This window comes from Eleutherodactylus coqui, chromosome 3 (genome assembly GCF_035609145.1).
Source record: "Eleutherodactylus coqui strain aEleCoq1 chromosome 3, aEleCoq1.hap1, whole genome shotgun sequence".
NCBI lineage: Eukaryota > Metazoa > Chordata > Amphibia > Anura > Eleutherodactylidae > Eleutherodactylus > Eleutherodactylus coqui.
This window is the reverse complement of record NC_089839.1, coordinates 200,113,345-200,136,155: the sequence shown is the minus strand read 5'-3', so window position 1 is coordinate 200,136,155 and position 22,811 is coordinate 200,113,345. Positions and strand designations below refer to the sequence as shown.

Genomic DNA, 22,811 nt, shown 5'->3' with positions numbered 1-22,811 from the left:
GGCTGAGCATTATCCTGCTGCCTCTTGGAAGCCGCCATGAGAGGAACACATGTGGCTGCAGGATGTCCTGAACATATCGCTGAGCTGTCATTGTCCCTCGTACCACTACTAGGGGGACCGACTGTCGTATGCGATGCCCCCCAGACCATCAGACCAGCAGGGGGCAGTGTGCCGCTCCACAGCAAAGGCAGAATTAAGGAGCTTACCATGAGGTCTCCAGACATGAACACTGCTGTTGTCAGTGCAAAAACTAAACCTAGATTCAACTTGCTTCCATTCTGTAGCTTTTGTGGCGTCCGAGTGAAGGCAGACCAATGCGGGGGAGACCACGGGCAACAAAATTGATGTCACGCGTGGTTCTACGATCCTTCCTGACAATGGCGGCAAAACGGCCCAGCACAGTCGCGCGTAGTGGAACAGGGGTGATAGCTATAGTGACTTGGTTTAACAGTTGTGTCACGTGACGCCAGTACCCTGTGGTGATGAACTTCAGTAGGTGTTAATGAAATAACTGAGACAAGTCCACCTTAGCTTAGTTGTAAGCCGAAGGTACACAGTTTACTCAGCAGTTTGTCAAACATGAAGATTTGTACAGCTCACTGTGATGCAGGGTCCAGCTTAGCCTACAAATAACCGTCCTTCAAGTACATCAATAACACAAGCAGATTTATCTTCAACACTCTCTCTCTTTTTGTTTAAGTTTACTCAAGACAGAATCCCATCAGTCTAAGGTATCTGAAGGTTGTTTCCTGAGGATTACTATGCAGATATTTTAGTTATGGGGAATTGGGTCACTTGTTCTTACCCTGGCTTTGGACTTAGCAGGGGCTTGTACCGCTCGCTGTTGTGTAGAAAGATCCAACTTTTTCTCCTCCACGCTGCACTTGGTTCTGAAGCTTGTAGTTTCTCACTCTTCGCTCCCAGCAATGCTAGATCCTGCAGCACCGCTGTACACCTCCGGAGGACTACTCTCTCAACTCCTCCTTCACTTCCTGTCTCTTCTCCCGCACTTTCTCTAAACCCCCTCTCCCACCCTGCTCACTTTCCTGGGCTTGCATCTCCTCCACCAATCAGGGATTTTTATAACAGCAACCAATCCGGAGCCAACCGTTGCCAGGCAGTACAGCCTATGCCCGTAAAGAAAGGGGAAAGACAGGGTCTTTCTCACGTACAATACCTTTATGTCTCCAGAGGCATACATAAGCAGATATTTTTAGGACTGACGATTGTGTGACCATCCTGTAGCACCCCGGGCCGTTACACTTTGTCATTCACGACATCACTGCAAACGAAGGTGATGGTGGGTGTCAAAGGCAGTACATGTAATGGGCCCCATGAGACCAAATGTCCTTCAGCTAAGTGCCTGGAAATTGTTCCGATAGACACAGGGGTGTAACAATGCCGCCCCCTGTCTCTGGATGGCAGACAGCGAAACAGTTGGAGCTGCTCATGCTTGTAGGACAATCAGACGATCCTCTCTACTGGTGGTCTGTCGAGGGCATCCTGAGACCACTTCACACAAGCGGAGGAAGAGGTCACTACACACAAGAAGCCTCTGAGAGCTTTTATAGGCCAAGGGGGAACCACTTTTAGGGCCTCCGGTGCCAAGACCGTTCATCTAATCACCACAACTCTCATCATTTACATATCTGCCTGAGATGGAACTGCATGCCGAGTTTCGCGGCACAATGATGACTTCTTCTAGGTGCTGGATTGTCAATGAGTATAACTTCCATTACCTCCGCAGGTGACTTCCTGATCCCGCTATCCTCCTATACCGCCGGGTCTATATGTTTTATTGAGTTTTTTCTCTTTGTTTACTTTTCCTCCAGGCTTAAAAATGAATCTCAATGTTTGGAACATCAAAGACATGTTCAGCGTTCCTCCAGGAGCCGGGTGAGGGGTTTTCTGTATTTATAATGTAATTTATTTCTACTTGCTACTGCATCAGGTTTAATTCGTGGAAATAAAAGGATTTTAACTCATGGGCCTCATGGGTTTGCTTGTTTCTACGGGCGGCCATCGCATAATTCTCTTCTGAAATGAGCAATTCCATATGCTGAAGGCATTTCTTCCGTCACATCTGTTCATCACAGCTGCTAAGGACACATAATGTCCTACATTTATTATTCAGTTTTATGCCTGATTTGGCCGTAAATTGCACGGGTTAAAAAGTCACATCTGAAATGGTGCCAAAATTGCAACAAATTTGCAACATTTGTCATCTCACTCCATAAAGGCAAACAAGCTAAAAAAAGTCGGACGTGGTCAAACTGTAAATGTACTCTTAGGATGAGTGTAAACAGGGTGGATTTGCTACGGAAAAATTCTGCAGCACTTCCGCAGGTTACCTAAGGGGTTAAACAGATGGGTGCATGCGCTAATCCGCTCGACGCTACAGTGCGTATTAGCGCTTGTACCGGGTTATTTGTTTTTGACTGTTCAAACTCTGCCCTATCTTTTCTCGCACGTAGTATTAATGTGCGATGATCCCTATAGTGAAAACAAAACCATTGAAATCAATGATTTCGTTTCATCCTGTTTTGCAGCCATGACTATTACGGCCACAAAACGGGACAAAAACACACCCATGTGTTTAAGCCCTAACAGCGACAAATCGACACTTGGTACTATTAACCCTTTCCAATCCACTGTCTGACGTCTGAAGACATTATGATTTAAGGCTGTACAGCTCTGATGTTGGAAGACATCCACCAGGGTTCACTTACTGTATATTGCCAGCCTCTCTGCTGTCGGAGCCTATCCAACGTGTCACCTCATGCAGTACTGGCTTTAGTCAGCATAAGGCGCCATTGTATAATAGCAGAAAGAGTAAACCCCCTAGGAAACCCAGGATACAAATTGGATAGGAAAGGGTTAAACAGCCAATGGCAGATTCAGATCTCACAATACAGCCGTGGAGGCTGGCGATCTGGTCTTTTGATGTCACAATAAGGGCGCCCACCCACTGGCGATTTTTTTTTTTCTTTGCGTTTTGCGGTTTTTCTCAAGAGCAATTAGAATTGAATGTACTCCTGTCCACTGGCGTTTTTTTTTGCGTTGCGTTTTTTAACATAGGAACTGTCAGTTGCATATGTGTCCTTATTTTTCTCCTAATGCACCCATGAAAGTCAATGTAAATTAATGGAAAAGCCGCGAAAACGCCGCGAAAACGAAAAACGCCGCGAAAACGCTGCGTTTTTCACGTACGAAAATCGCAAACGCCAGTGGGTGGGCGCCCTAAAGCTCCTTTTACATGATCTGATCTGCCTCATCTGCCGCACGAAATCCGTGGAATGAGCGCTTGCTCATTCATCAGGTGATCATCGGCATCTATACAAACCACGATGATTGGGCATAGGAAGGTTCTTATGAACTTTCCTGTCCGAAAATGAGCCCTTCAGGATTCTTAAAGACATTGTACCACATGGGACTGGAGATAAAGGTATGATTGGTTTCACTGCTGAGATCCTCACCGATCCCAAGACGGGAGTCCCGTGTCCCCACCTTCTCATCACTGCGGCTCGCTGCACTCACCCGCCGTGATGTGGAGATTGAATGGAGTGACATTCTCTCATGCGTGGCACCGCTCCATTCATTTAAAGGGGTTGTCTCGCGCCGAAACTGTTTTTTTTTTTTTCAATAGGCCCCCCCGTTCGGCGCGAGACAAACCCAAGGGATGGGTTAAAAAAAAAAATATATATATATATATATTATATATATATATATATATATATATATATATATTACTTACCCGAATCCCTGCTCTGCGACGACTTCTTTCATCCTTCTCCAAGATGGCCGCCGGGATCTTCACCCACGATGCACCGCGGGTCTTCTCCCATGGTGCACCGTGGGCTCTGTGCGGTCCATTGTCGATTCCAGCCTCCTGATTGGTTGGAATCGGCACACGTGACGGGGCGGAGCTACGATGACGACGCGGGACCAGCTCTCCGGCACGAGCAGCCCCATTCACCAGGCAGAAGACCGGACTGCGCAAGCGCGTCTAAAAACGCCAGAAGACAGCGAATTTAGACGGATCCATGGCGACGGGGACGCTAGCAACGGAGCAGGTAAGTGAATAACTTCTGTATGGCTCATAATTAATGCATGATATATATTACAAAGTGCATTAATATGGCCATACAGAAGTGTATAACCCCACTTGCTGCCGCGAGACAACCCCTTTAAGGGGGGCAGATGGAAATAGATGACTACATTGGCTATTGTTAAATAAACCTCCTTTCAATCTCCTTCTCAGTTGCAAAGGGCGCAGTGAGGCAGCAGTGAGATGGAAAGCGTGACACGGGACCCTGCATCCATACAATTGAACCAGCCACAAATCTCCCATAATGCAACACACTTATCTTCTCTGTAGTACTACCAAAGATATCCACAGGATAGTCTAATTGCTGGGACCCCCATTAAACCCAGGAATGGTGCCCCTGAATTTCCCTCTGTGAATGGAGTGGCAGCGCACATTCATGACCATGGCTCCATCGACTTCTATGGGACTGAGTAAGATTGTTGAGCACATCAGTCTCCGCCTCCCCCATAGAAGTAAATGGAGTGGTGGTCGAGCATGTGCACTGCTGCTGCAAAAATTTGGAGGATTCAAGGGCGACCAGTCTCATCAGTGGTCGGACTGGCAGTGATTGGCCTTTTATCACCGGTGGACAACAGATAAATGTCTTTGATGGTAAAACCCCTTTAAAGGAATTGTCCAGGATTAGAAAAACATAGCTGCCTTCTTCTAAAAACAGAGCTATGTCTGTCCATGGGTTGTCTTTGGTACTCCAGCACAGCTCCATTAAAGTGAATGGTACTGAGCTGCAATACCACATACAACACATGGACAGGTGTGGCGCTGTTTATTGACAAAAGCAGCCATGTTTTTCAAATCTTAGACTGCCTCTTTAAAGGGGTTTTATCATCTCAAACATGCATGGCACATATCCCAAAGAAATGCTGTAAATGTCTTTTAGGTGGCGATTCTACCTCAGGGATCTGCAGTTTTTGGCAGAACCAAGATTCCCTGTTACCTGTCTGCTATGTGGGGAAGTTTACCTATGACTGATCTCTTCTGTTAGGGCTGATATGTGATCTTCCAAAACTGTGAAAGGAATCTGAGGACTCTTTCTGAATTAGAAAGACACTGACATGCCAAAAATCATGGGAAAGGAGCTAATATCGTGTTGGACGCCCTCTAGCCTGGTCAACTACAGCAACTCAATGTGGCATGGATTCCACAAGCGGATGGAAGATGTCTGGAAGGCTGTTGGGTCGTGTCACCTGGATAGCCCCCACAGCTCTGTGATAATCTATAAGTGCAGGATCTCGGGTGCAAATGGACCTCTCCACCACATCGCATAAATGTTTGATTGGGCTCATATTGGGCAAACGGGCTGCTGCATGGACAACTTGGGCCGGATGACACAGTGCATTATACTGCAGGAATATCCCATCATTGTGGGGGGACATGAAGTCCATGAAGGGCTACAAATAGTCACCAAGCAATGAAATACAGTGGCAACAGTCAGTGATGTGTTTAGGTGGACTAGTAGACCTAACCTATGCCAGGAGAACAACCCACACCAGTATGGAGCCACCACCAGCCTGCACAGTGCCTTGTTGACAACTAGGGGCCATGACTTCATGGGGTCTGTACCACACATGATCCTTACTATAAGGCCCGAAACATTTGGTACCCTGACTTATTGGGCCACGTCACATGTTGCCAGTCCTCTAGGGTGCAGATAGCAACCTCCTGAGCCCAAGTGAGGTGCTGTGTCTGGTGTTGTGGTGGTTCCATCAAATGGAAGGTAAAGAACATTACTCTGACCAGCGGAATATACATGTGGGGCCTCCTGTACTGAATGTGGATGTGATTTCTATTCGCATGGTCAATACTAGCAATATGCCACCGGCCGTGATCATTAAGCACCCGTGGGTGACCACTGCACTGCCCACTGTGGGTGGTAACGCCTTCTATGATATATTCCTGGTACACATGACACTGTGGAGTAAAGAGTGTTAAATGCCCGCATAACTTTGGAAATGGAATGTCCCATCTGGCTGGCACCTGCTTTCACGCCTCAACCAAACTCCGATAATTCACAACGTCTTCACATGAGTCCGCTGGCCAGGGTTCAACCTCACTCAGAAAATAACCCCTCACAATTTATACAGGTGAGGGCGCTCCTGAGCATCACCCGAGGTCACTTCACTTCATCATTGACTTACCGCTATCCCAGGAGTTTTGGCATGTCAGTAAAAGCTCCAAGCTGTTGTCACATCACTTCCCTCATTCTTGTAATCTCATACAAGCTACATTATCCAGTAGGGGGCACTGATGAGCACAGTATGAAGCCCAACCCAGGAAATTTGTGCTTAGCCCTAAGCAATGATGACATTTTAAACTTTTATTTCTCTCTCTAAATATGAAGAATGCTGCATATGATTATCTTGTTACATATTAATTAATTCACATGTGATGATGAATTATTATAGGATTAACAAGTCTGCAAACCGTAATGCTGCGCAAAGCGACCATTCCAGCCTGAGTGATTCCCAGTTCCTCTTCGGTTCACAGTTTTATCCAGATGGGTCTCAGCAGGGATCCATGGATTACACCCCACAGTCAAAGTATCAGAGAAACTCCAATCAGAATTCCCAAGATGTAAGTAATGCCGTGTTCATAATGAGTTATGCCTGCGCCGTGGGCAGGCGAAGGCATACAACATCAGTTTAGGGCAAATTAAATAACACTATTTATGGAATCAATGTGAACTGATGCCAGAATGATCTTATAATCTACTTGCATGTATCAATCAGGAACAAACCTAACCCAATCCAATATGCAGTTTCAACCTTGTTAATGATAAAACATAAAGCTCCAATGAAGAAGTACAAGTAAATGTACAGATTCATACCACCATCTGGTGGTTAGTATGTGAATCACTACCATTTGTTGAGCAGTATCTACTGTAACGACAGGGCTACACAACAAGGCAGTGAGATTTGAAGCTTGCACAACTCCGTTCATCTTTTTGCTATTTTCATGGAATTCAATAAACACGATATCTTTCGCCTTGAAGACCAAGTGAAGTGAATTGTCATTTATTTTACTATCCTTATATTATACTCCAGAGATGAGCTTCCTGGTCTTCTGGTGGAGTCACTATATACATACATTACTTTTCTGATTTTGAGTCGTATCCTGTATTATACTCCAGAGCTGCACTCACTATTCTGCTGGTGGAGTCACTGTGTACATACATTATCTGCCCTGTACTGATCCTGATTTACATCCTGAATTATACTCCAGAGCTGCACTCACTATTCCAGATCAGTGCAGGATAAGTAATGTATGTACACAGTGACTCCACCAGCAGAATAGTGAGTGCAGCTCTGGAGTATAATACAGGATGTAACTCGGGATCAGTACAGGATAAGTAATGTGTGTACACAGTGACTCCACCAGCAGAATAGTGGGTGTAGCTCTGGAGTATAATACAGGATGTAACTCAGGATCAGTACAGGATAAGTAATGTATGTACATAGTGACTCCACCAGCAGAATAGTGAGTGCAGCTCTGGAGTATAATACAGGATGTAACTCAGGATCAGTACAGGATAAGTAATGTATGTACACAGTGACTTCACCAGCAGAATAGTGAGCGCAGCTCTGGAGTATAATACAGGATGTAACTGAGGATCAGTACAGGATAAGTAATGTATGTACACAGTGACTCCACCAGCAGAATAGTGAGTGCAGCTCTGGGGTATAATACAGGATGTAACTCAGGATCAGTACAGGATAAGTAATGTATGTACACAGTGACTCCACCAGCAGAATAGTGAGTGCAGCTCTGGAGTATAATACAGGATGTAACTCAGGAGCAGTACAGGATAAGTAATGTCATGTATTTATGAGGACGCTTAGCTACTTATGGAGATTCATTCTATTAAAAAAGTAGCGTTCAAAGATGGACATACTGTAGACTTTATGTAATATCCTTGAGGCTTCCTACACACAGGCGAGCGTGATAACGGGCCATGAAACCCAGCCGATATTGCGCTCTACGGCGTGCTTTTATATAAGGGATGCAAGACATTTCCCTGTCAATCACCTCCTATCCCTTCAGAAAAGTAGTGATTTTTTTTGGCGCGGCTTTCAGCTGTAGTAGAGGATTGGCAAGTGTTTCCCATTGTTTTCAATGGGAAACATCACATCACATGCCGTGCAATGTGTTTTACTATCCCATTGAAAATGTTAGGCGATGTGTTCCAAGGAACACGCAAAGATAGGACAACGTTCATGTTTATAACTCCATTCAAAAGACACACAAATCTTGCACGATTTTCACTGCCGTGTGAAAGCGGCCCAACGCTTACATTTGCAATAATGTACTAAGTTCATATTTCTTACAGAGTGAACCAAGTATGTATCAGAAATACCAGGTGAAGCCTCCTCTGTGCAGCAGTGAGTCCAAAGAAAGGAACACATTTCATGCTTTCGGGATGTCAAAACACAAAGATATTATAGACCAATTTGGAGAAATTAAGAAAAGAGCGAAAGAAAGACATGAAAGGTAAGTTAAAAGAATAGCGTATAATTTCATTACAGCTGAATGTGTATGAAAAAACGTCCAGATAAAATAATGTCATGTAAAAACGGGCGGAAAGAAAGAGAATTCTGTGTGAAGCTGGAAATTCAGATATTAAAACCTTTTGTGTGACTTTTTCTCCTAAATCAGTGAGCAATTACATCAGCTGATTTGCAACATTCAAGGAAGCTTACAGAATGTGAGTAACTATTAAACTATACACATACTTCATATTGACAGAGTAGAAGACTTATGTTTTTCCTGCTTTTCCTTTTTTAGCTGAAAGTACCATTTTTCAACCTAGAGGAAAACACAAATTTAAGATGCCAGTCAATACTCGACAGCATTAATGCAATTTCTAAAGCCTGTGAGTTGTTACCAATTCTTCCATGTTTTGTTTCTTACCACTAGAGGGCACTTGATTCCTGTAAATCATAAACTGCCGACTCTCAGGGTGTGTTCATATGTAATCCAACGTGGTTTCTTCAAAGAATCCGGGGCAGAAATCTAAGGATTGACACTTTTTGTGCCAAAGATGCATTGCGGATCTACACAAGGATTAACCTCGACTTTTCTTTACAAAATTCATAGTAAATATATTGCAGATTGAAATCTGAACGTAGCATTTCCATGGCAGGTGAATGGGGTTGCAGAAACTCATTTACTTGCCTTGGAAGAGGATTGTGATTGGATTTGACATAAACGTCAGTACTGAATCAGTGCCAAAAGTTGTGTTAAAACACACGGGCGCATGCGTAATTACGCTCGCCACTACGGAGCGTAGTTGTGCATGAACCGGGCTTTTTTAGTTTTTCAGATCATTCAAACTCTGCGCTAGTATGAAAAAAAAATCCTTAAAGATTAGAGATGAGCGAGCATGCTCATCCGAGCTTGATGCTCATTCGAGCATTAGCCTGCTCAATGAACTCTCATCCCCAAAATGGTCTGCTGGCACCCCGAATTGTTTTTCATGGAAGGGCTTTAAACATAAGCCCTTACCGGAAAAGCAATCCTTTGTAAAAAATAAATAAATAAACTTACCTCTCCGCCGCTGCCGTATCCCCCGCGGGGATGAAGAACACATCTGCCACAGATGTTTTCTTCATCCCTGCTAGTAAAAAGAATTCCCTGCTGCTACATCTGCCACATCTGTGACAGATGCAGCAGAGGAATTCTTCAATTTCCTACTGCAGCTGTCACACATGACAGCTACGGTAGAGGATCCTGCTGCCGACACCTGGTAATTGTTTTTCAGGGAAGGGCTTTAAACATAAGCCCTTCCCTGAAAAACAATAATTTTAGTGTAAAAAAAAAAAAATACCTGTTCGCGCTGCCATGTCCCCGCGGGGATGAGGAACGCATCTGCCACATGCGGCAGATGTTTCCTTCATCCCCACAAGGAAAAAGAATTCCCTGCTGCACCTACCACATCTGTGACAGATGCAGCAAAGGAATTCTTCATCCCTGTGGGGAATAAAGAATTCCCTACCACAGTTGTCACAGATGACAGCTGCGGTAGGGGATCCAGCTGCCAGCATCCTGAAATTGTTTTTCTGGGAAGGGCTTTAAATATAAGCCTTACCCTCAAAAACAAGAAAAAATGGTGAATAAAATAAATAAAAAAAGAATACTCTCCTTTCTTCAGCTGCCGGGGCTCAGCTGCGTCCAGCCGGCTCTTTTCCCTGCACTGCTCTCTGTAGTATTCAGCATTTTAAATTTTTACACTAAAATTATTGTTTTTCAGGGAAGGGCTTATGTTTAAAGTCCTTCCCTGAAAACCAATGACAGGGTGCCGGCAGCAGGATCCTCTACTGCAGCTGTCATGTGTGACAGCTGCAGTAGGGAATTGAAGACTTCCTCTGCTGCATCTGTCACAGATGTGGCAGGTGCAGCAGCAGGGAATTCTTTTTACCGTTCTTCATTCCCGCGGGGGACATGGCAGCGGCAGAGAGGTAAGTTTTTGTTTGTTTATTTATTTATTTTTTACACTAAAATTATTGTTTTTTAGGGAAGGGCTTATATGTAAAGCCCTTCCCTGAAAAACAATTCAGGGGTGCCAGCAGACCATTGATTTTAATGGAGCCACCGGCAGCAGCCGCGCCTCCATTGAAAACAATGCAGAGCATATGTCACCATGAAAGATGCTTGAGTCTCCCATTGACTTCAATGGGGTTCGTTACTCAAAACGAGCTCTCGAGCATTACAAAAAGCTCAGCTCGAGAAACGAGCACCCGAGCATTTTGGTGCTTGCTCATTTCTATTGAAGATAGGTCCTGCCCTAGGAGTATTACCTACAAATCCATTTGTTAAAAAATGAAATGATAGCAAAATGCTATTAAAATAGAATTAGATGGAAAGCATTTCCATCACCTGTTGACTATATTTATGTAAAAAAAAAAAGTCAAAGGTTCCTTTCAAATTCACTTTCTGTTATTTTATAGCAGAAAAAAATCAGTGTAGTCCGTGCTATTTTTTTCCATTAAAAAGAAGGTAAGCAGACAGAATGAAACTAACTGAGCCTGACTGAAGCTCAGAAAATCCCAAATAATGGAAAGGAAATACAACATTTTTTTTCCATTTTGCTGCTCCTCTGACGGAACAGCTGAACAGAAAGCAAAGCTGCGGATGTGACCGAATCCTTAAAGGAGTTTTTCGGGCATAAAATAGAAATTCTGAAAATGCTAAAATCTAGGAGGTACAGCTAAGTAGCGGCAACCTGGACCTTTTATCTGCCACTCTAGAACCTCTTTTTCTGGTGCAGACGCCGATCTGCCACTGTGGTGCAAACTGTTGGCTACACTTCCAGCATGTATACAGTTTGTTTCCTGGCCAGCACTGTAGCTCCGCACACAGCTCACAGGTCCTGCAACTTACTCGTACCAGCTTTCCTTTTACTTAGGGCTCATTCACACAGGCCAGTGGTGTAACTATAGAGGATGCAGGGGATGCGGTTGCACTGGGGCCCACGAGCCTTAGAGGGCCCATAAGGCCTCTCTTCTCCATATAAGGAGCCCAGTACTATGAATAAAGCATTATAGTTCGGGGCCCTGTTACAGGTTTTGCATTGGGGCCCAGGAGCTTCTAGTTACGTCTCTGACACAGGCACATTGTCACCGCGTATTATACACGCGTAACACACGCTTAGTGGGGCAATGAAAGTCTATGGACTTCCATTCTTCCATTTACACCTGCGTGTGTGCACAGTGTATCGATACGCAGGAGAATAAAAAAATCTTATTTGTATAGCGCCATCTTACTCCACAGTGCTTTCAAGGAGAAATAAATTGCGGCATGCACTATTTCTCCATGTCACAAATGCAGCCCTTGAATTGGCTATGTATGAAATGCTGTCCATCCGCAGGCATTGAGAAGGGGTAGCGTTTGAATATGCAGCCTCACTCTGTACAGAGCGGGGAGTTTGAAATAAAAACCACACTGTGTATGTCCGTGACGTCACATTCCCGGGCATGCGCAGTGCCAATCGCAGACCGTACGTGGTCTCAGCCAGCTGTCTGCCAGCAGAGTGTATGGGCTGTAATGCCTGTGCGAATGAGTCCTTAGAGTGCCAGAAAAAGCCTGCCGAAACAGACAGATGCTCCTGCCCTCCCATCATGCACTGCTCACAGGATGTTGGAGGCTATAGGGAGGGGAGTATCAAATGTGGACAAGACGTCCAAGGAAATGGAGATACTGGTCACATGACATAAATAGAAAATGAAGAAAGTAGCTAGACAGGTACAGGGAACCTATTACCAATTGACTTACTTTAATGATGTACATTACATTTTAAAATGTCAAGTCTGTGCCCAGAGTATCCCTTTAAAGGGATGCCGTTTACTTAACCTTTGACTTGACTTTTGTGGAAGTTATGAAAAGAGCATTGCTCAGCCAAGCTTGGCTGTTTCGTCAACTTAGCCACCTCGAATTTGCGGTGTTTCCATGGTAGCCATGTTTGCCTGAGAATCGAACACCCCTTTAATTCAATTTAAGCAGGTTTTCCAACAATAAATGTCTATGGCATATCAGTAAGGGGTTGTCTATTTTAGAAAAAACATTCATTCATCCAATGGAGGAGGTTCCACATTGAGGACCCTCACCTATTAGCCAAAGTGGCTAAAGAAATCCTCTCTATCTCGCTGGAGGACCAGGCAATTCTTCAATTACACATTAGTCCATTGATTTCAGTGGGAACTGTGTAATGCTTTATTTCCCCTGTGTTTGTGTTGCAGGGAATCGAACATTTGCTAAAGTAGACATCCCCTTTAATGCTGTTTATCTGCTGGAGTTATATATTATATTTATATGGTTGAGATTTTTTAGTTTATATGGTCTTGAGGGTTTGCTGCATTTTTTGTCTCATCTGTTACATCCTTATGGCATTTTTAATTCATTGAAAAAACAACAGAAGCAAAACAGATATAAAATGACATCAATATCTTATGTTTCCAGTACAGGAAAAAATATCATCTTATCATGAATCTATATTAAAAGCGGTACCCCTGAAATCTGATCTGGAGCAAGCAATGTTGGAGTTGGAAAAGAAAATACAGTTGGTGAGTCGGATTATTTGGGATGTGCAGAAACTTGAGCTTGAGGGCTTATTCAGACGTGCGTATATCGACCCGGGTTTTCATGCCCGTCCAATATACGCTGCCCCTCTCCACCCCTTGCCACTGTTTGCAATAGGAGGGTCAGGACGGGGGCAGAGCTAAGTTCCGCCCCCCTCCCATTGCAAACAGTGGTAAGGGGCGGAAAGAAGGTGGGAGCTCAGTGCACTGCTCCTATCCCGTCTCCTCCACTTGCAGAGTGGGGCAGCATATATCGACGGGGCGTAAAAACCCGACCAATATGCGCTTGTCTGAATAAGCCCTAAGGCCTTATTCACACGACCAACTTTATGCATGTATTTCGCCACATAAAAAATTGCCCAAAAATCGTAAGTATTGGAGTATTGGATTTCAATGTATTCATTCAGATAAACAATTTTTGGCCGCCTAAAAAAATCGCAACAGGAAAAAGAGCACATAGGTTACAGTTTTCGGACGCTGATTTTATATGCAGCGTGAAAAGATAGGTCTTACCCTGTCTTTGGCCGAGATAGGCAGGAAGCTCCCGTAGACTTTTATGGAAGCTGGAAAAAGGCAGGGAGTTACCCGGCGTACAGCGCTGGTGAAAGAAAACAGTGGTCCGATTTAAGCGTTTTTGGTCATTCTGAGCATTTTACGGCGATCAATGGTTTTCATTGCTTTTGCCTATTTATTGGCCGATACACAGCAGCTGCCCGTGTGCATGGCTGAAAATACGTGGATAAAGATTGGGACTCGATCGCTGCAATTATTAATTCATGCCCATATACTGTGCGTACGGGCAAACGTCAAGATGCTTACGGTCGTGTGAATAAGGCCTAAAATATCAGACTGTATAAAGCTATGAGCACCATGTACAGCTCTGTACCTTTAATAGTAGCTTTGACTGGTATTATAACTCAGCTCCATTCACTTGAATGAGACAACGCTGTATTAGCCAATTAATGACCACTAATATACCTTTTTATGGTGGTCACCAAGGGGCTCTAAACCTGCCAAAGCGCCTTTTTATGCTTCAGCAGGTTTAGCCAGGTATAGAAGTCCGGTGCTAGGAAGAGCAAAAGCTCAGTTGTCTGATGACAGCTGGGCTTCTGCTCTAAGGCCTCATGTTCACAGGGAAAATCAGGCCCGCCGCGGATTCTCCATGCAGAATCCCGCAGCGGGTCCCCCATGCAGAATCCCACAGCGGATCCCTCCTTTCCCGTGGACATGAGGCTTAAAAAGAAGATTTTACTTACCTTTCCCTCCATCGCGGCCGGATCTTCTGTCTTCGGCCTGGCGGATGTGCTGGGCACGCCAGAAGCATGCCGCGCGCATGCCCCGGGCACTCTATTTTTTTTTAACTCCTGCTCTCCCGCACCAGAGAGCAGGAATTCAGCTTCAGGTGTGCCGCGGATCCAGACGGCTTCCATAAACTTCAACAGAAGCCTGCGGGAGACCCGCACTTAAAATGCAGCATGCTGTGGGTGTTTTCCCGCACACGCGTTCCGGGCCTCAGGGGAAAATGACATCCGCAGGTATTTAAGTACCTGCGGGTGTCCAATGCATCCCTATGGGGCGCAGATCACACGTGCAGCACACCCGCTGCGGATCTCTCCCCGTGGACATGAGGCCTAAAGGCTGGGATCAGAGAAACCTTCAATAGGAAAAGCAGTTAAAATAAGTAAGAATAAACAGTCAAATCATCGTAAGCCGCGGCTGAACTCCATCTGCAGGGAAAAGGTGAGTATCTTTTTTTTTTTTTTTTTTTTTTTACACATTTCAGGATGGTTTTCAGGGAAGGGCTTATATTTTTAAATATAAAACAAATAGTAAATTGTCCCACCTTGTGTGCTTATATTTTTAAGCCTTTCCCGAAAATTCATCCAGCACTCGCCAGCAGCCCATTGACTTCAATGGAGCCGGCTGTATTGCCGGTTCCATTGAATTCAATGGGCGAACAGCGGACAGCACTCCTTTGATCGGGCCCATTTCGCCGAAAGCGCTGCTAGCTGCAGATTTTTCGGTGAATCGTCGGCCCCCGTCACGCAATTTGTGGATGCGCATCCGTCATGCGATCCGCAAATCGCACGAAAAAACGCCCGTCTGACTGAGGCCTTACTGTTCATCGCTTCGTGCTGGATTTCTCTGCCTTTCCTGTTGCTTGTTCTAGATTCCTAGCATTCTGGGATTACTATATTATGCTGCACAGAAACCTTCAATCCTGGCCGTTTAAACCCATAGATGCTGCAGTCAATGCTGACCATCGCATCTCAAAGTTTGACAACAACTTCCTCTGTCAGCCATTGGCTTCATGCAATCCTAAGTTGCAATGGGTTGCAATGGCAGCCAGAGGCCTGACAAGGGCCTCTAGGTCTGCCATGTAACCCAGCCTATTAGACTCTGCCTCCAGCAGGTTCTGAGAATTGGCTGCTATGTGTTCAGCCTTGTATGGCACAGAGTGTTAAGGCAGCAGAAATGTGGTATTAAAGGGGTTGTCTCGCGGCAGCATGTGGGGTTATACACTTCTGTATGGCCATATTAATGCACTTTGTAATATACATCGTTTATTAATTATGAGCCATACAGAAGTTATTCACTTACCTGCTCCGTTGCTAGCGTCCCCGTCGCCATGGCTCCGTCTAAATTCGCTGTCTTCTGGCGTTTTTAGATGCGCTTGCGCAGTGCGGTCCTCTCCCTGGTGAATGGGGCCGCTCGTGCCGGAGAGCTGGTCCCGCGTCGTCATTGTAGCTCCGCCCCGTCACGTGTGCCGATTCCAGCCAATCAGGAGGCTGGAATCGGCGATGGACCACACAGAGCCCACGGTGCACCATGGGAGAAGACCCGCGGTGCATCGTGGGTGAAGATCCCGGCGGCCTTCTTGGTGAAGGAAGAAGAAGGAAGACGTCGCAGAGCGGGGATTCGGGTAAGTAATGAAATTTTTTTTTTTAACACATCCTTTGGGGTTGTCCTGCGCCAAACGGGGGGCCTATGGGAAAAAAAAAAAAACGTTTCGGCGCGAGACAACCCCTTTAAGCTCTCGCTCATGACCTGAAGGTTGTAGGTTTAAGTGGTGGTTCCCAAGTGGTTCAGGTTGGTAAAATGAAAACCCAGCTTGCTGGGGAGTAAAAAGATGAGTGGGGAATGCAATGGTAAACCACCCCACAAAAACAGTCTGCCTAGAAAATATCACAATGTGACATTACCCCAAGGAGTCTGTCATGACTCGGTGCTTGCACCAGGGGACTTTACCTTTACCATGTGTGGTATACTAAAGATGGAATGATTGCATCTTCAAAAAGCAGTGTTTAAAAAGGAGCAATAAATAGCTATCAAAAACTTGCAAGTTTTCCAAAATGGTACCAATGAAAACTACAACTCATCCTGTAAAAAAAACAAGACCTCAAACAGCTTTTTTAAACCAAAAAATAGAAATATTATGCGCTTTGTAATACAGCAATATAAATATAATTTTTTAAAATATATTATTATTGTGCAAGGTAGTAAAAAAAAACTAAACTAAACAATATAAGGCCCCGTTCACCTCTGCAACCTGCAGTTATGGTGTATTTCCGTTGTTTGGCTCTGTCCTCGGAGCCAAACATCTAAAATACTGGAGCTGTCAGTTGTGGCACACGCTGGACCCAAACACGTTAAATAGATCGCATTGACTTTAATGGGGTCAGCCCGACTTTCAGCTTTCCAACCAGCACTTGCCCGGATGAAATAGCACAGATGCAAAATAGGCCACTCACTAAGGGGTTAAACTGTAGCACCACTAAAATTATCAAGCTGTGCTACCTGGTGAGCAATGAAGGAGATGCTGTTTTCTAGTGACATTGACCCTATTAACCCCACCCTTGGTTTGGCAATATTTACCTGAATTGCCATGGGTCTGCTCAGATTTGCCCCAACGCCTGTCCTGAAAGGCAGCATTTGTTTTAAACAGTTGACTTCTTTGGACAATCCCTTCTCATATTCCCAACATTCTGCCCTTTCAGCATTCACTACTCATCCTGCGTGGCTCTCGTCCCTGGAGGACAATTTACTGACTGAACAAATGGCTTTGTATTGTATCTAAGGCTTCTAGTATAACCTGTCTCCTGCTTCTTGTAGAAAGATACAGAAATGACAGATCTAAAATCGAACATACAGCTGCTTTTACTGGCCTCGGATGCAATAAAGTCACAGCAAAGCGAGAAGCACCTGGAGTTGTCAGAGAAATTAACACAGTTGTCAGATTTCATGCAGTCATCGGAACAAAGAATATTAAGCGAAATCTGTAAGAACAAATGGATTTCTCAACCGACCCGTAGCTCGAAAGATGAAACGACACAGACTTCCCCCCTAAGTGTCCAAGACCCGTCTGCTAAACAGCATCTCATAACATCAGTAAGCACTTGTCCAGATGGGCCTTCACCGGCTAATGTCCCTTGCACATGTGGTGGAATCAGCAATACCCTTTCTGTACGGCAGAAAGGAAATCATTGTGTTACAGAAGAAAAAGGTAGAAAAATCCTCAATGTAACATCTGTGCAAAGCGTTAGGGATGCTTTGGCAGATCAAAGAAAGTGGAAGAAAGCAATCACTGTGGATGATCCAGCTGTAACATGTGTACATAATCTCCAACATGTACGTCAAGACGATTGCTGCATGCCGGCTCGGCGTGGCAAGCCACCGAGAAATACCACTGAGAAGGAGAATCAGGTAGTTGTAACCAGATCTAAGAGCGAAAACAACACTTTAAAAATGCCAAACACAAATAAGCAAAGCAGAGGCCTAAAGAAGAAGACAATGAAGAATACTAAACAAGTTCCTTCCAGAGCGAAGAACTCAAAACCTGCCCTGGTCAACAAACCATTTAGTCAAAAACAGGCTAAATCTGTCAAAGCCACTCAAGATTGTTCTACGTTTTTATCCCAGACCTGTGCATCTTCATCTATAGCTGCCATACCTGCGCCGCTGAGGAAAACAAGGAAGAAGAAAAGTTTGAAATTTTCATACTCTAAGTCTCAAGAAATTGCAGAACAATCCAAAATAAAAGAAGGAAGCTCAGGTGATTGGAGCAGATTTGTCAAAGCAGAACAAGAAGCTGGGCATTGTGAGGTGCCCTCAGGGGACAGCAATAATCCGTATTGTAGTGAAGAAGATAAAATGGTCTGGTTTCCGTCCTCAAGCCCCTTACACAACTATAGCACAGCACATCCCACCCAGAAGATGGGCCAAAAGGGTCTTTTCACTTTGTTTTTTGACAGCAGTGATGACACTGATTAAACTGATAAAATTCCAGTGTCAATTTGATTGTTAAAGGGCCACTCAGCTAAAAATACAAAACTCACAAAAATGCTAAAATCTTTCACTCACACGTGTGTAAATGTTTCTAGAAATGTTCAGAACTGGAGATGTGTGAGACAAAGGCCTGGTGATGACAGGGAGCAATAGGCTGCATTCAGTTGAATGGTAGATTCAGATTAAATTAGACTTTCTTTTTTTTTCATTGTAAAGTTTTGCTTTGTAGATTAATAAACTAAAGAAATGACAGTTCTCAGCTTTCTGTATCTTCATAAAATTATAGCAAAAAACTCCTATAATGATTATTCTTGCTTTTGTGATTTTGCAGCATGTTTATAGAGTATTCATGGTGTTGTTTAATTGAAGCCTATGTACACTGAATGTGTACATAGACTTCTTTGTTTGCTTCCTTGGAAGTTTTCCGTGGATCAGTTTCAGTGTGAATCCACATTAGATGGGAAAATCCAGCGATCTGAGCAACTTCTAGAAAGACCGGGTCATCAGTACTAGACTAGCCGGGCTGGGTTTTCTCGTGCAACGGTGTGGAGAGTATACCGAGAATGGTGTGAACGAGGAAATAATCCAGTAAAAGGGTATGCTGTGGATATAAACAACTGGTTGACAAAAAGGATCATAGGAGGACGTCAAAAATCATTCTGTTGAACAGGTGTTCCACAGCCTAAGGCCTCATGTCCACTCAAAAAATACAATCCGTGCAGAATCTGGAGCATGCCGCGTTTTTTCTCCCGCGCATGAAAAACGCAATTCTTTTAAAATGCCATCCGCAGGTGCAAAAATCAATTTAATGGACCCGCGGATGGCAATGATTCCCTATGGGCAAAATCCGCTGCTGGTGGAGGTGTAGTAATACAGTAGGGAAGGTATTCTTGACACGCTCTGGGTCTTTTGAGACCAGTGCATGGACACCGTAACCAGTAGCTGCAGTTCTGAAGGCCAATAGAGGTCTAACATGCTACTAGATGGGGGTCTCTAATACAGGGGCCATTCAATTTGGTCATGTGTGGTATCCAGTGTCAGACTTGGTTTATCTAGGGTGTAATGAGGGCAGGCTTAACTTATATATATATCTCTTGTGAGTGACTGCCAAAAATTGTGATAGCCTGTTTATGAGGCCAACCTTTAGTTGTGGTGTCCTGAGAGAGACGCCAACTTTGTAACACGGGGCTGAGGTATAAAATATATACAAGTATATACACATCCTGTGAGTGGATTTACAGGAATGAAGGGGGTAGTAGTTGTCAGTTCATAACGCCACTGGTCCATACATCGGCATTCGTACACGGCGGATAAATAACACTGGACAAATGTATAGTACCCCGGGTTCTCTGGAAAGGTGGAGGCCCGGTAAAACTTTACTAGTGACTCTTCAAACACAATACAGCAAACTTCAGCAGGCAGAGTTTACAGTGCAGGAAAACGTAATAAATACTCAGCAATACTTGACATGAAAGTCAATGGCCACAGAAGGGCAGTAATGATCTCATAGACTTCAGCACACGTAGGTGTCAGTTAAAGGTGTACCACTATACGGTGATCCAGACTTGAGACGGACGCTTAGGAATCATAAAACAGATTTAGAATTATCTTCTATGAAATATATTGTCACTAGATGAGGTAGTTACTTAAAAAAGGCATCACTCACTCCCATGCGCTTAGCATACGATTTGGGTAGTCTTTCCTTCTCCTCCATATTCAGCGACACAAGGGCTGATGGTGCCCTCATGCGTCTCTGTGGTAGATGGGTGCCCCTCAGCAACAAAGACAGAACTCATGAACTGGAACCCAATCACTCCTACTTATAGATTCCTCCACACCACGTCACATGACACTGTGAGGGTGCATTCACACGAACGTATATCGGCTCGCTTTTCACGCCGAGCCGATATACTTTGCCTCTCTCTGCAGGGGGGGGGGGGAGGGAATGGAAGAGCCAGAAGCAGGAACTGAGCTCCCGCCCCCTCTCTGCCTCCTCTCCGCCCCTCTGCACTATTTGCAATGAGAGGAGGTGGGGCGGGGGCGGGGCTAAGGTCCACGAATTAGCCCCGCCCCGTACCACCTCTCCTCATTGCAAATAGTGCAGAGGGGCGGAGAGGAGGCAGAGAGGAGGCGGGAGCTCAGTTCCTGCTCCTGACTCTTCCATCCTCTCCCCCCTGCACATTAGGACGACGTATATCGGCTCGGCGTGAAAACCGAGCCGATATATGTTCGTGTGAATTCACCCTAGGATAGATACATTCAACATGCAGTCAAGCTTATGATTAATTATTTTAACAGAGTTAACCCTTCAGATGCAGCAGCTGTGCAACACACATACAGAAAATAAACATGACAGTTTGGCACAGTGCATCCACATAAGACAGACATTTTTGACAATAATGGAGGGGTCCAGAATGTTGTTCTGGGACACTACAAAGGTTCACCAATTAAATTTATTCTAAGAGCCCACTGAACAGTAACATGCAAATATTAAAGGGGTTGTATCATAATTTTAAGTTATCTTCTTGCTATTGTTGTTAGCCGTTTAGTTGTTCACGACCCTCGGTGACCCAAAAGGCAAGCTCCCTCCATGTTTTTCGGTTTTGCACTGCTTCTTGCAGTTGTGTGATATCCATGCCAGTATCAGCTTTGACATTATCAGTCATCATGTTCTTTGGCGACCAGGTCGTCTTTTGCCACTGTCCAAGCATTATAGATTTTTCTAGCGACTCTGCTTGCATTACATGGCCAAAATACGTGAGTCTGAGCCGGGTCATCTTGTCCTCGAGTGATATATCAGGTCTTATATGATTCAGCATTTCTCTATTTGTTACCCCCACTGTCCAGGGCATACGTAGCAACTTTCGCCAGCACTAAAGCTCAAATGCATACCCACAGGATAGGGCATAACTTGCTGACTGGTGGGCATCTAATGCTGTCACCCCACCGATCTTGAGAACGGGACTCTTGTGTCCCACTCACTTGTCACTGTGGGGGTTGCTTCTCACCTTGCAGTGACATCACTCTAAATGGAGCCATGTCCACACATGGTGGTCAGCGCTCTATTCATTTCAATGGGGCTGACGGAAATACCCGAGCAGGTGCCCCTCGGGTATCTTGGCCGTCCCACTGAAAGTGAATGGAGTGCTAGTGCGCTTACGCAACCAACACTTCATTCAGCTTCCTCCTCACTGCAGGGTGTGCAGTAAGTCCGCAGTGCAAAGGATAGGAGATATGGGGCCACCATTCATTAAATAGGCAAGATCTCAGCAAGGAGGCCCCCACCAATCAGCAAGTTATTACCTATTCTGTGGATCAAGAATAACAAACCCTTTAACTGTCTAAGATGCAGTACTCTGCCTATCAGTAGGGATTGCGGTGGGTGTCCAGCACTGTGCGCTGTTCATGTGGAGGGTTGGAGGTCCACTCTGGCTCAGGGACCACCGAAGGATTCACCTGTTCTCATGTGGGCCAGGCTGAGCCTAGTGATGTCATTTTCAGATTAGAGCCAATATCACAAGAATTAAATGAGGACTAAAGAAGATACATTATGATCAATAGAGGAAGTTCCTCCTCTCCCCATACAAAAACAAATCAGACTGCTATTTTGTCTTCTCCTGTAAATGCCCCCGAGGACATATGAGCCTGTGTAATGTTACATGCTATCATCGGGAATGACATCACACGTCATCTTACTTGCTCAGGGCTATTTATGAGGTAAGAACAAACTCCAAGTAAAAACAAACATCTATTTCTGTAGACTTTAATGGGCCACAAGAATGTCCCATATAACTATGAAGAGGCCGTGGTATCTCTGCTGCACTTTTATAGGGCAGTCTGTATTTGGAGAGGCTCTTTTATAATTACCTTAGACAGACAGTATTTTCAGTTCTTTGGTAATTGCATAGATTGGAAATCCAGCAGCATTCCAGGTTATGGTATAAAGCTCTGATGTACAATCCACGCATTCCTCTTGTTTATTCTTCAGGTACAACAGGATTGGTGCTTTGAAAAGCGTGAACCATGACGATTACAATGTGATATGTATCTATAGCACGTTTCTATAGAAAATATATTACAAATACGAGGCTGTCCTGCGCTCATCTTAGTTAAAGGGTTGTCTAGGGTTAGAAAAACATGGATGCTTTCTTCCAAACACAGTGCCACCCTTGGCCATAGGGTTGTGTGTGGTATTGCATTGAGAATGGGAGCTGAGCTGTAATACCAGATACAGTCCAGAGACAAGGACGGCGCTGTGTTTGTTAGAAAGCAGCCATGTTTTTCTTACCCTAGACAGCCTCTTTCATCGAGGTTGTACCAATACTGACTTTTATCACACGTCCACAGGA

The 22,811-nt window shown here is 44.7% G+C and overlaps 1 protein-coding gene across 1 annotated transcript; it reads left to right on the top strand.

Moving 5' to 3' along the window:
* The first annotated feature begins 1,840 nt into the window (after positions 1-1,840).
* On the top strand, positions 1,841-18,447 carry IHO1 (interactor of HORMAD1 1). Its single transcript, XM_066594933.1, has 7 exons — positions 1,841-1,896; positions 6,511-6,679; positions 8,433-8,593; positions 8,759-8,807; positions 8,888-8,975; positions 13,058-13,161; positions 17,290-18,447. Exons 1-7 carry the CDS (start codon positions 1,841-1,843, stop codon positions 18,445-18,447), a joined length of 1,785 nt encoding a protein of 594 aa, XP_066451030.1.
* Positions 18,448-22,811: the final 4,364 nt, after the last annotated feature.

What these genes read in the sequence shown, in the direction of transcription:
- IHO1 (XM_066594933.1), top strand. Translation starts at nt 1,841, where the DNA reads ATGAATCTCAATGTTTGGAACATCAAAGACATGTTCAGCGTTCCTCCA. An exon ending in GCGAAAGAAAGACATGAAAG is followed by an intron (nt 8,594 to 8,758) that starts GTAAGTTAAAAG and finishes CTCCTAAATCAG; the next exon opens with TGAGCAATTACATCAGCTGA. An exon ending in TTCAAGGAAGCTTACAGAAT is followed by an intron (nt 8,808 to 8,887) that starts GTGAGTAACTAT and finishes TTCCTTTTTTAG; the next exon opens with CTGAAAGTACCATTTTTCAA.